This window comes from Prinia subflava, chromosome Z (genome assembly GCF_021018805.1).
Source record: "Prinia subflava isolate CZ2003 ecotype Zambia chromosome Z, Cam_Psub_1.2, whole genome shotgun sequence".
NCBI lineage: Eukaryota > Metazoa > Chordata > Aves > Passeriformes > Cisticolidae > Prinia > Prinia subflava.
In genome coordinates, this window is record NC_086283.1 from 90,109,896 (window position 1) to 90,123,902 (window position 14,007).

Consider the following 14,007-nt stretch of genomic DNA (forward strand, 5'->3'; position numbering starts at 1 on the left):
TCACATGCCTCCTCTGTCCCTGCAGCCAGCCAAGGCACAGCTTTGATCTGCCCAGGATGACAGTGAGCCAAACTGTCCCTCATTCAAATGAATCCACCAGACAGTTGTGAGACATTCCTCAAAGGGTCACCAGCAAAGGGCTGCGGAGGAGGGCAGCTCTGGCCGTGCTCCTGTGTAACATCTCCTCACAGCCTCACCACCTGCTGCAATTTCCCCCCACATCAGGCTCAATTTGTATGCAAATCCTCCCTCATTTATTCTTGCTCCCTTCGGAAAGGACAAATTAAGTATAATAACTGTAATTGCTTTAATAACATGAAGAAAATGACACCTTTATGGGACCAATAATCAAAGACTGAGACTGTAATGCAGCATGACAAGTGTGAAGGCATGCCACCAGCAGTGATTTTCTCATTTCAGTATTTCTTCCGTCGCCTAGAAAAGCGCTTGTCTGTGAGCCCGGCGTGGCTGGGGGCTGGCTGTGAACTCCACACCGGCCCCGGCCGGCCGGGCTCCCGCGGCAGAGGCCCCGCTGGAGCTGCCACTGAGGGCACCAGCACCTGGCTCTGGAGGACCAGGGCTGGCGTTCCCTGGTGAGGCAGAGCCGCTCCTGAGGCCTCCTCAAAGCCGTGTCTCCCTCAGCTCTGCGGCAAAAATAAATATCTCAGGGCTAACAGGCCACAGGCTCAGGCAGATGGCCGGCCCTGAGCAGGCCTCGATGGTGGGGCCTCGGCGCCATTCAGAATGGTGGCCCACTCCTCACCAGGCTCACCTTCTGCATTCCTGGACCAGACATTATCTAATTCTGGCAAATTTTCTGGTTTAATTCTGATATTAGGAAATGAGAATCAGCTTTTGGCAGTCAGCTGGAGCAAGGCACAGTTGATCTTGGCATTTAGTTATACCCAAAGCCATCTACTAAAAGTTACATTTTCTAGCTATTTGTATTGTAACATGTCATTTTGATCACAAAAGAGAGCTTCAGAACTATCCTCCTGTAATAGTCCCTGCTTTGATGAAAGATAAAGCAGCAAAGATCAATTATGGCATGAGCTAGAGTTCCCACCCAAAATAAGCAGATACGGAAAACACAAAAGATGATGAGAAAATGAGCCTTCACGCATACTCTGATGAAGAATGCACAGAATACTGTGTCTCATGACAACCAAGAATGAACTGGTCCTTGGGTGCCAGGGGACTTCCAGATCTGCATTAACAACCGCTCTAAGTGCACACTTGCATGACACGGGAGAGAGATGTGCAAACAGGTGTGAACATCAAGGGGTTTTAAAATGTTATGTGCAGGCAGAAATTAAATTCCAGCCACTAACTGGAAACATTGACTTGGAGTGAACATCTCCTCAGGCCTTAATCAGATTAGATGAGAAATGGTTCTCACAGATCAAGTGCTTGAGAACATGCTAATCACTGGTATATCACACAGTATAAAGTACCACACTTGAAAGAAAAAACAGTTTCTGTTTAATTTGTTTTGAAGGAAAACCTAAAAGCAAAACTGCTTTCTGAATATCTCATAAGCAGACAGATCCACCATCCCACAGCAGTTTTATGGAAAATTTGTCCTTGCTATTGAGAACGTAGAAAATATTTCTAATCTGCAAACACTGCATGCGTTTTCTTAAATGTCTATGTCACCAATACATCTACATATGAAACCACCATATTTGATCTTGATATTAAAATTCTTAAGAAATTAAAAGCGAGTGTTAAAAATACGCAAGATATTTTTGTAGCCCATAATAGTAGAAGCCTACATTACTGGTACTTCTCAGTGAAGACAGGCCTGAACCAAAATCTCAGGTCTGCACATCATACCAAGAAAGAAAAACAAATAAACAAAGAGCTGATGTTCTGTCTCAGATCTCAGAGGGTTACCAGGAATGCTCCTGGTTCTGTTAAAGACTTTGGTGCATGGATGTTTGGTGTTTTTAATGCTCCAGAAATTAAAAAAAAAAAAAAACCCAAACAAAAAAACAAAAACAAAACAAAACAAAACAAAAAAAACACCAGCAAAACAACAACAACCCACCAAAAAAAAAAACCACCCCAAAACAACCCAAACCCCCCACCCAAAAAACCAAACCCAAACTCCCCTCCCCCAACAAAAAGCAACCCCAAACACACACACACACATATTACAAAAAATTTAAAAAGCAAAAAAGAAAATAAAAAAGAGGAAAAGAAGCTCCATTTAGTCTGAGAATAAGCCCTGAAGACAGTTTGCCATCTGAATCAAATGAGAGAACCCCAAAGAAAAAAGCCTCAGCAACATACTGCTATCTTTGGGTAAACATTTGTTTGCAATATCTTTTAAAAGTAATACTGTCAACTTCAGTGATTGACGATTTCACCCCATTTATCACTGACAACCAGAATTATTTTTTCAGCTGTGGATCATGTTAATTGTGGAAGCTAATAGGAAGGAATGTGAGGTAAATGGTCTCAATACCTTTAGTATATGTGATGACTTTCACAGACTTGCAATACTGTATTTACTGTAACCAAAAGGTCATGCTCTATATCTTAAAGGCAAAAGTGAACTTTCCTGCATCAATTACACTTCTGCAAACCAGGCAAAATATATTTTTATAAGGCAATTAGCATTTTAAAAACCAACCTTAGCTTCAAATACTTGAAGGAAGTTAAATTCAATTTCTTCAATTCTGACACCCACGTGCAAATCAGAGAGAATTACAGCTACCTAGTTGGCGAACAAAGCAATTTATTAAAAATGGACTAATGCTGTTATAATTCACATTACTGAATTGAGTGCTAATTTTTTCTCTGCAGCAAGATAAATATTGAGAAAATGATGATACTGCATTTTTCATTAATCAGTGTCAATTTTAAATGGTACCAATCCCATCCACATCTTGAATCTTCAGGCACTACAAAAATACCATACATGGCAATGCTATAATAAAATAGTTCTTATGCAGTTTTGTAAACAGGTATTTGCTTTCACATTAAAACTTGATATTGGCAGAAATGGGGTCTTTGAAAGTTACAATAATAGAGCAATTTGGGTATAAGTTTGGGTATATATGTGCTTTTAAATAAATGAGAAGGTGACAAAAGACAGAAAATGCTATTTTTGTGTCTTTTAACAGACCACAAAATAGATTCATTTATATTGATAAGATTTTTAAAATGCCAACTTTCATGCACAGCAGGAATTATTGCTTTAAAGGGACTATGTTGAAATTGACAAGTCCAAAATGTAACCTACTATAAAATTAGACTCTTTACATTTTTTTATAGAATGACTTTTTGATCCTGAAATATCTATCAACCTTCCTAATTCAAGACTGTCATGTTGTGTAAACACCAAACACTTTGCTGTGTGATTGGCTATTAAACTTGTTTTGGTTTTGCAACATTTGTATGCAAGTCATGATTACCTCTCTTCTACATACCATCTCTGGGATTATGCATTTGAACAGCACCAGACCTTTTGTTTGGGATTTCCATGATTTAGCATTTCAGCTGGCAGTATTTTATAAAAAATTTATAAGGCTCCTGTACTTCAGTGTTCACTGCGTCCTTAGAAAGATGGCAGCTCTTCGTATATGGAAGTTGCAAAACCATAAAAGGATTTTTTGTGTTTCTTAATGAATGCTAATGCTTTCTAGTGCACACTGAAATGCAATAAATTATAGTTACATAATAATAAAATGAAGAACAGCATATCACTTTTGCAAGGTGATAGGTGAAAAAAGTACTGTGGTGGCTGGTTTTATTTGTTGCCATTTTTAGGTGCAATTCATGCCTCTTGCTTCTTAGCAAGTGGGTAGGCTTTCAAATATATAAATATATATATATAGTTACATATATAGCTTTTTCATGTGTGAGAAAATGTTTATGTGCTTAGAAATTAATTACAACAGCATTTAATTACAAATATGATCTTTACCAAAACCAGCCTGAAGAGAAGACTGAGGGGAGATTTCATCAGTCTACAACTTCCTCGTGAGGGGAAGCAGAGGGGCAGGCACTGATCTCTTCTCTGTGGTGACCAGTGACAGGACTGAGGAATGGCCTGAAGCTGGATTGGATACCAGGAAAAGATTCTTCACCCAGCGGGTGGCTGGGCACTGGCACAGGCTCCCCAGGGCAGCGGTCACAGCATCAAGCTGGACAGAGTTCAAGAAGCCTCTGGACAATGTTGTCACACACGTGGTACCATTCTTGGGGATGGTGCTGTGCAGGGCCAGCAGTTGGACTCGATGATTCTTGTGGGTCTCATAACCCAACTCAGGTTATGTGATTCAGGCTATATTCAGGCAAAGAGTGTCTCTTTTGCCATAATCATCCCAAACCAGTACTGGGCCTTCAGCTGGGTTTTCTGTAAACCTGACAACAAGATTAGACTATTTCTGTTCTCTCTCAGTTTATTGCCCCAAGTAACTGGAGCTCCGTAGACTACTGTTACTACCAATAATGACATTTGCATATCTGCCTTTCCTAGAGAGACTTGGAGATTAAAAATTTAGGGTATATTTAAGAAATTATAAAGGGAAGTGCTGAACATGTTTGATGCACAAACACCCCCCACAAGAAAGGGTCTCCTGAGTATATCCCATTGAAACCCACCAGAAAAACACGTATCACATTTTCCTATGAAATTCAGTGAATGAACAAGCATTATATATAGCCTATTTTGGTTTCTCTAAACATAGCTGTAATAAAAGCTAAAATGTATTATAAGCAGCTAAAATTAAGAATAAATGTCTCACAACTACTTAAATTAAACTTCATCTTCAGTCAAACCCACACAATGAAATTAGTCAGTTCACTCATGAAGGCAGAGGATTGAAAAGGGTAATGATCTTCTTCAGTTTCATCACCTCACAGAATTCAGTACAGCCTACTTGATTCCAGGTGTCCTTTTCAACTACAGATGCTGAAAAAGGTTTTTGTTTTTAGGTAGGATATGGGACTCCCTCTTATCCTCATGTTAACCTGGGCCCTGGATGACTAACCCTACAGCTGACACAAACAGATGTTTTTATTTGTTTAAACTATTAGGTCAAAGGGCTAATGAGCTAAAGAAAATTCTTTTAAGAGCTATCAAATGAGGCATGATTAGCTGGTTTTCAGTTCCCATTTGTATGAAACAAAAGAATTAAAAATAATTCTCAGTTTACAAATCTTTCATTTCATTCTTAGTCTTGGTTAAGAAGCAGATTTAAAAAACAGTGACATGAAAAAAGCATACCTCAGTAACTGCATTAGCAACTCCCATCTGGTTTAGGAGTGGTGTTCTTCCATCAGCTGTTACAACTTGCATTGTGAGAGCACCTTCTACTCAAACAGTGTTTGGTAGGATAACATTGAGTTGTTTCAGCAAGCTTCTATTTTTCCCAGAATACATTCCTTTGCTCAGCTTCTATGACTTCTGTTTTGTATATGTACTTTGCCACATCATTTATTTCAAAATAATTTCTAGTCACATAAACATGTCTCTCAGTTTAATATTATGGAATAATTGTGTAGGGATTACACAATTTTTGTGTAATTGGTGATCTTTGTTTCATCAATAAATAAAAATTGGTGATCTCCGTTTCACCAATAAACTGGCAATATCTTTCAGATATACTTCCAGAGTAACAACATCTTGCTGTAGAAAGAGATCAGCTGATTTTTGGAAGTTTCTCTTTCATACAAATGTACGTGAATGTGCAACTATATATGATGTACCAATGATTATACAGAAATATTTGTTTTCACTTATGAGTAAATAATTTATCTTGAAGAATCCAAATCAAGGTAATATGCCATGCTCTGAAACTGGCTACTTACTCAAGAAACAAAAACTTATCAAGTCAATACTACACAGTGTTTATTTTCTTTTTTTCTTTTTTTTTTCTTTTTTTTCTTTTTTTTTTTTTTTGATAGTGGAAATCATGTATAAATCACAAACAGTACAAGTTCCCCACGTCAGCAGTTGACCACTTGATTGGGTCAGCTTCTGTGTATAGACACTATTTTTAGTATAAAGTCAAGATAATACGGCAGTTAACTAATACTTTTGACTACAGTAAAGATACAAACTTTGTAATATAAATTAATTGCCATTACAAAAAGGCAACTGTATTAAGTAATACGGTACAAAAATCTGCAACTTCTATAAATATAATGAAATGCAAGAAGTTAAACGAAATAATACATCACAGATTTTTGTATAGCGCATTTGAATAGGCAAGCTAAGATACACATGGAGCATTATACAGCAAGAAAGAATATCAAAACCCACTAAGACTTAACTTTTAAGCCATACAAATGCTAGAAGTACAAGTACAGGACACAACATGAAGCAGTTAAGATTACCAGCTAAGAGTGGGCAGACAAAGAAGCCTCACTGATGAGTTGTAAAGCATTAGGCAGCAGACAGAAGGTTGTCAAAACCAGCTGTTGTTGGATACTGATTGATAATGTTTTCATTCTGACGGCTGGGACACTGCAGACAGCCACAGGTCTGAGAAGAAGCCCAGTGTGGGCGCACACACATACACACACAAAGTAATTTAACAGATGGCTAAAGAACATTAAAGCACAATATCTTTTTTTAAAAAGACAATGTTCACTCCTTAATGAACTTGCATGGAAAGTAGAGCCTAGTGCCCAACTTTATTCCATCTAAATGATAACCATATGTGAAAGGATTAAAAGAAACAAACAAACCAAACCAAACAAACAAAACCCAAAGCAGTTGAGATTGGTTATCTGAATGAAAACTGCATGATGCTTACATATTCTACCATAGCCAGAGCATTCAACAACATTATAGACAAGGAAGTGTGACATGAGCTGCTATGAACATTTGTTATCCCCTCATTAAAAGGTGAAGTTGTTTATAGACATTAAAAAGGTACACATCCATTAAGTCCATCTACAACACAAAACCACAGAAGTACTACATTCAAAGTAAAGTTAAGTGTTGGTCTTAGCCATCAGCAGTTATGAGGTATTATTTCAACCTGTGATGAGGAATGATCACTGTATTAGTAAGAAAAAGCATAGTCAAAATAATTCTGAAAATTAAAAACACTGCTTCTGTGCAGCTGACATTTGCCTAAAGAAAAAACATTGAAGTATCAAAAGGTACTAGTTTAAGTGGCCACTGGTATACTCCCAAACTACATTATCATGGACTTCTTGGGCCTTTCCATTTCACTCATGTAGCACCTTCAAACAGTGCATAGCCAGGAGATCACAATCAAAAGGTAACTTGAAGCCACTAAAGTTTTTGGACCAGACAAACTCAATTGATGGTAGAAATAAGGTTCAGGTTCAAGAATGCAATACAGTTGGGCTTATTTTCATTTCCTGTACCTTTTGGTCCATAACTAAATGAAAGCAGGGGAAAATAGTAAAAAAAAGTTATTTCACATCTTCTAAATAATGGCCAATGGAAAAGCAATAAAAGCTTGGAATCGCTCCTTTTGTCTCCCCAAACTGCCTGTCTTCTCTGGGAAATAATGGTCCTACTCATCCTCTTAACTTACTTTTCGTTGTCCCTAAATAGAACAGAAATTTGGGAACCTTGTGGAAATCTGGGGACTCTGTAGCCTTTACGCTCGTGTCAGCACAGAGAGAGTTTGGAAATGTAAATTAGATCCAGTTCCTCTTTAAATCCAGGGAAAGGAACCTCCTTAGCCCCCACAGGAGAAACTGATGGGCAGCTGGGTCCTGACTAAAGTGTGCAGAGAGAACTGAATCAAAGCAGGGCTCCTCTGTGCTTTAAAATGAGCAATTCCAGTTCTTGGTTGTTTGCAAGAGTATTAGCAGTGAGACGATTGACCCGGCAGGAAAGAGAACATAAACCAAAGCAAGGACATGCCCTTCAGGCTTCCTGCCTATTCAATCTCAAAATTAAACAAGGAGTTTACCAGTTTTCCCAGCTTCTTTTTGATAATAGGAAGCAGTTAAAAGAGTGGAAGCAATGCAAGAAATTAATGGAAATTGAAAAATAAACTAAAATACCTATGAGAAACATTTTGTTTAACAAAGAGCAAAATTACAATTAATAGATAAATGGCTTTTATGAGCCTTTAAAAGCTTTTTTTACTATTTTCTTATCCCCAAATAAACTAGTGAGAAACTACAATAAACTTCAAACAGAAGATAAATGCTCAGAGTGGAAAGATATGTTGCTTAAAGCCCCAAAAACAAAGGCATTGTGTGTTTCAAGACAGAAGCAGAGTTGATGAGGAACTGATGACACCTCACTCGAGTTTGTGTTTGCAGACACTCATGCACAAGGGTAGCTGAATGCACAAGGCACAGCATTCAAGGCATGCACCAGTCCAGTGATCTGCACATACCCTGTTTGTCACTGTGAACCAGTGGCCTGGCACGTTTCTTTAATGGAAAAAATCAGTTTATGAGGTTTTTAGAAATCAACAAGAGGCAGCCAAAATACTGCAAATCTACAATGGGGAAAACACATAAAGAAGAAAAGCGGACTGTGTTACGTGAACCAAATCAACTTTTTCTAAATGTATTACAAATACATTTCCAATTACTACTTTTTGTCTTCTAAGTAACACGTAGTCCAGAGGAAGTTGAAAGAACAAGATACAATCCCCTTGAAAAGAGAAGCTTATAGTACAAACACTGGAAGACCCTTAATTACGGGATGGATGCCTTTGCAAGGTTACAATAACAGTAATATTCTATGAATGAGTGACAAAAGAAGTATTTAAAATCACTTATACTTCTAGCTAGTAGTAAAGCCTCCACAGATGAACTAACAGATATTTAGTTATCCTAAGCCCTGCTTTTCTTATCGAAAACTACTTTCAATGAAAATTATTACTTTATCCAATTTCTGTATATTTCTAAAATCTTTCATATACTTCTAAAAATCTTTTTACTTAGATCACCTGTTTAGGTCAGTTATTTTCCCCAAATACTTTTATTTGTGCACACCTGTTTGTTAATTTACTTTTAAGCAAACTTCCAGGAAAATACCATACTGCTTCTGGTAGGGTTGTGCAGTGACTTTAGAAGAGACTCAACTACTTTGTTGAGTTAACTACCTCAACTGTGTTTTCACCTAGGAAAACCTCAGGAATAACCTTTGCATTAACATGAAACTGCTTGCCTTTTAGGTATCCTATTAAGGTTCTCAGTGGCTGTGCTTTTCCATAATGTGAGGTCAATAAACAAGCTAAATTAGACTCATAAATTCTATAGACATCAGTTATTTTTTAAAATTCAAGGTAACATGTGGAATTCCTCCTTTATGGACTGTGTTATTTTTGAACGTGTAAAATTTTCTACCAAGGTTGATCGTGATGCAAGAAAGCAACATGCAGTGTGCAGATATAGTGGTAAACAAAGAGGAACTTCCTACTTCAGTAGTGTAGACAACTTTACTGGAAATAGCTGTGTACCTGATTCACAGAACATTTATTTTAACCAAAGGACATTCTGCATTAACTCTGTATGAACAACGTATCACAGCTCAGCCTTGATACTACACTGTAATTAAGCTGTGAGAGAGTGAGCAGGTACAGCGATGCGTGGGAACCTCTTCTTTCTCTTGGGTTTCACATTCTTGAAGGTTCGAAGTCTCTCTCTTCTAGCAAGTTTATTAGAAGGGAGAAGCTGTCTTTTACTGCCTCCATATCATCCAAGGAGCAGGGTTTAAGAATCCAGCGCTTTCCACGTGCAAGTGGCTCAAGTTCAAAATATTTTTTTATCTATTAAGAAAAAAAAGAGAGACTAATGTATTATATTATGACAACTCTTTGTCTCACATCTAAGAAACTAAACCAAACAAAAACATGCTAAAATATCAGGATATTCATTTTTAGAATTGAACCCACAGCTGCTCTTATATTACAGGTTATATGACATGACCTGAAAGTGTTTTCTTTAGGGGTGAGTGACCTGCTTGGAAGCTACCATTGTACCCATACATTTAACAGCATGGGAGGTCTGAGGAAGAATTGTGTTAACTTGAGGCAAACAGCACATGAAACATGTGCTCAAAAACATATTTAAAACAGCAAAAGTAAATAAGAAATTTTAGGTTGTGTTTGCATTTCAGTGTTAAAAATATATGTTTCATTATACTATTATTGGTAAACCCTTAAGATATAGAATTTGTCATGATATTACTGAAATTTCATAAATTAAACATAAAAAATGCACAGATCCTAAACATTCCAGTTAAACATGAGCTACAGCACAGCATCTCTTCATGACAAAGAAAATCCTATAAAAATAAAAATTCTTCCAAAATTACTTAGTTTTTCTAAAATTAAACATAGAAGACCAACATATTAATGTTAGTAGGATAGTAATAAGTATTATACATGAAACATGATGCAGTTTCTTGGAAACACCAATCATTACTGACATTGCAACAACTGTCAAGGCACAAATGCAGACCCGGAAAGAATGAGAAAGGAAAGATTTTAATTTAGTAGTATATTCCAATCACTTTTCAAAATAGAAAGTACAATATCAAAACATGGTTTTTATGTCTCTTAAAAGAGAACAGTAGCCTGCAGGTTACACCAGTCCACAGTTTACTGTTTTCATTAAAATTATAGTCTTTGAAGGTACTTGACCCAAAAGTCTACTCATATTTGACTTGTCCAATAGACTTTTAGTTTTCACATCCAAAACTATATGCCTCAATTCTTGCTACTCTCCATATATCAACAGAAAAACTTAGTCTTGACTTAGTTTGCACATTCTTGTTCATTGTAATTATTGCCAAATACTCTTAATTTTCTTTTCACACAGAGTGAGCCGTAAAGATGCAGCACAACTACAGGAATGGTTCCTCACAACATGTAGGCAGTAGAGGCCCTAGACAAGCAACTGGGGCCACACTGTGTAAGGCTCCATGTGCAGAAGAGATAAAAAGAGGAAGGGAAAAAAAAAGCTTTCAAAGTCCATACAAACTGCAACATCTCCATGTAGCTCTCACAGTGTCTACTGATAGATAAACAACAGTTTTGTTTATTTATTAATGTATTCTAATAGAAGAAACCAAGTTGAGTTGTATCAACTCAGATAATTCAGAATTCAACCACGATAACATGTCTGGCAGGCATATTCTTATTTTTTAGAAAGGAATTTCAAGCAGAATGTTTAGTAACAAATATCAGGGGGGAAAAAAAGGTGGTTTTGAGATGACAACTTCTGCTTACCCAGGAAGGACACCATGAGAAATTTAAATCTCTTTTCATCAAAGTAGAATTGTACCAGTAACACTTGAAAATGAAGTGTGGTACTTGATATTCACTTCCCCTCAAACAAATTTTAGAAAACATATAAGTTGAAATAAATGGGGCTTTAACAAAAGAGTATTTTAATATCAACATACCTACTTTTTAGCATTCCTATCTCCATGCCACACCAGTGTCTGATATGTTAGCACAATTATATGTCATAAACCCCAAAATACTAATATCTATAAGGGATGTATTGCAGCTTTTTCAGCAGCTTGAATTTAACAGACAGAGTTAATAGACTGAGTTAATGGCACTGATCACAGTATTGGAAAAGCAGGGTAAAGAAGCTCTATTGCCTGTTTCACCAGCAGCCTCCTTGACTGTCACACGAGGGGAGGAATTAAAAGCTGCACAGAAGGATAACAAACCAAACAAACCAAGGTGTCAGTGCAGCCTGTGCATAGAGCTGCCCGCTGGTGTTAAGCTGACAAATATGGCTGAGTAATCTAAGATGTTTCCGACCCACAGCCCAGAGGATGTCCACCACACCCCCTCTACTGGAAGACTATTGTCATCAGACCCTGGAGCTCACTGAAGTCAGCTCGCAGTCTTCTTTACACGGTCACTTGAATCAGGGCTCTGCCATACGAAGGAAGGCTATTACATTGCAAGGACAGCACTTGGGTTTTAAAGTAGAAACACACGCTCAAGGAAATGATGGGAGTAAGCAGACTAGCTCTAGGTCTTGTGCATTTGTGGGCAAATACAACACAAGTTACCAAGGTAGCCTCTAGCCAAGGAAAACACAATGCCTTTACAAGGTATACTGCAGCGACTGCAGATGCCAACAGCATCAACAGATCCAGTGAAACAAATTTTGCAGATAAATTATTTGGATATCCAAAGTAGATCAAAATGGGTTTTTTTCTGTTTCTGTTTCTATCTGTGTAATCAGATCAATCATCACTAAATTAGTGATGTGCTGTCATCATTTTCCACACTAAGGAACAGTAGGTCCTAGATAAATGCTGAAATGAAAGTGCTAGGTGGTTGCTTTTAAAATGTGAGGGTTTGATACTGGCACAAAAGCACAGTTGCTTATATTCACAAGTAAGAGCTATTTCATTCATACCTTCTGCAGAAAATAAAATAAAAAAAATTGGTAGATGACTCCTGTCTAATATAAATCTAGAAAAATAACACTAACAGGCTTACAAATAATAACTAACTAAACCAGAAGTAGCACAGAAGTGATTTTTCACAACCCAAGGACACTTTGTGGTGTACTCCTATATTTCCTCATTTAAACTTCACACCACAATGGAGTTTGCACCTTACAGTTTTGCAGGAGGACTCTCTGGACTTTGCAATTTCCAGAAAGAATTTTGCAGACATAAATATTTTCCAATTTATTATAACTTCTCCTCCCTTTAACTCAGAAGTCATTCTGTTCTAAAAGCAAGTACTTTTTTTAGACTTGAAAAAAGAACCATTTTTTTATACGCAACAGATGAAACATGAAAAGATTGACACAATCAGATGTCCAATTCTTTTTATACAGTTGAGTTTTCCACTGGAATGCACTCAGCTCTCCATCTATGTTTGTTTTTGCAGTTCCTTTCTGCCCCACTGACCATCATCCACACTCATTCCCTGCAGATTTCCTAAGAGGATGTACACTGCTCACCGAAGTATCCAAAGAAAGCTGAAATTCACTGAATACTCACACATCTAGGTAGCTCTTGGATAATCAGCAGTTACTATTTTACAGCTCCCTTCAATCACACTAACACAAAGGGGTGAGTTCCTAAGAGAAACTCTTCTGTTCTTCCCCTCTGCACAAACAGTGAAAAGCTTTCTGCCTGTTCATGGATGTTGAAGTGAAATATAAAGACTCAAACATGCTTCAGAAGTCTGATGCATTGGATATGCATTTACATACTGGCTTTGCATTTTCAAGAGTTTACTTTGAGATTACTAAATTTTTAAGATATAATCTTAGAAGAAAATACAACCAATTAAATCTAATTTTAAGATTTCTTTACTAATTTTTACAGGATCTCACTGTATGTCTTGACTCCACATGGGGGCCTTGTTTTGTAGAGAATCTGACATTGTATTTACGCCACATACTGAAGTCAATAAAATCTAACAATACACGTTTGCAATTCCCACTCTTCCCACACTCCACCTTCTAAGTCCTATTCTACTGGCACAATATACTAAACATATGGTTATCAAATGTTGCTTAACCTACGTGCTAGAAAAGTCAGGACACAATAAAAAGGATCAGTGCCCAGAACCTCAGCTGGTGTAAATTATCATAGCAGTGTGGAACTGATGTTACTAAATTGATATACGTAAGCTGAGTAACCAGGCCCTGCTGAAAGATTTTCTATGTTCTATTACTGAACCTCATCATCTAGTCAGTTCACCACCCATGTGAACATAAGATCTATAGGAAAACTTAGATGTTTTAATATATGAGAAGAGTAATCTCTATTATTCAACATGAAAAAAGCCGATTGAAAGCATTATTTTTCATTCAAATTCAAAATTATACTACCAAATTTCATTGACACAGAAAAGCTTCCAGCCCACTGTTACTAATCTGTTGTAAACAAATACAAAATTCAGATAGTCACTTACATTACTAGGCTGGTAAATGGAGAACTTAATGAATAAAATATTTTTCATTCACTGCTGTTTTATTGAAAAATTTCATTGGGACAAAAAAAAATTGTAGCAAAACATGTATATTATATCCAATGAAAGGCTGCCTCGTCTT

General features: G+C 37.1%; 1 protein-coding gene across 4 annotated transcripts in view; it reads right to left on the bottom strand.

Annotated features, from left to right (window-relative positions):
• ARL15 (ADP ribosylation factor like GTPase 15) overlaps positions 1 to 14,007 on the bottom strand; it is a 291,798-nt gene that overhangs the window by 59,041 nt on the left and 218,750 nt on the right. For 2 of the 4 annotated variants that reach the window (XM_063421566.1, XM_063421565.1), the window contains one exon: positions 5,839 to 9,731. The exons of 1 other annotated variant lie outside the window; for it this stretch is intronic. In XM_063421566.1, coding sequence (XP_063277636.1) covers positions 9,579 to 9,731 — 153 coding nt within the window. In that variant the 3' untranslated portion in view covers positions 5,839 to 9,578. Of the gene's footprint in view, positions 1 to 5,838; positions 9,732 to 14,007 lie in introns of those variants that run through there. One more of the 4 variants, XR_010083393.1, reaches the window with a different exon arrangement.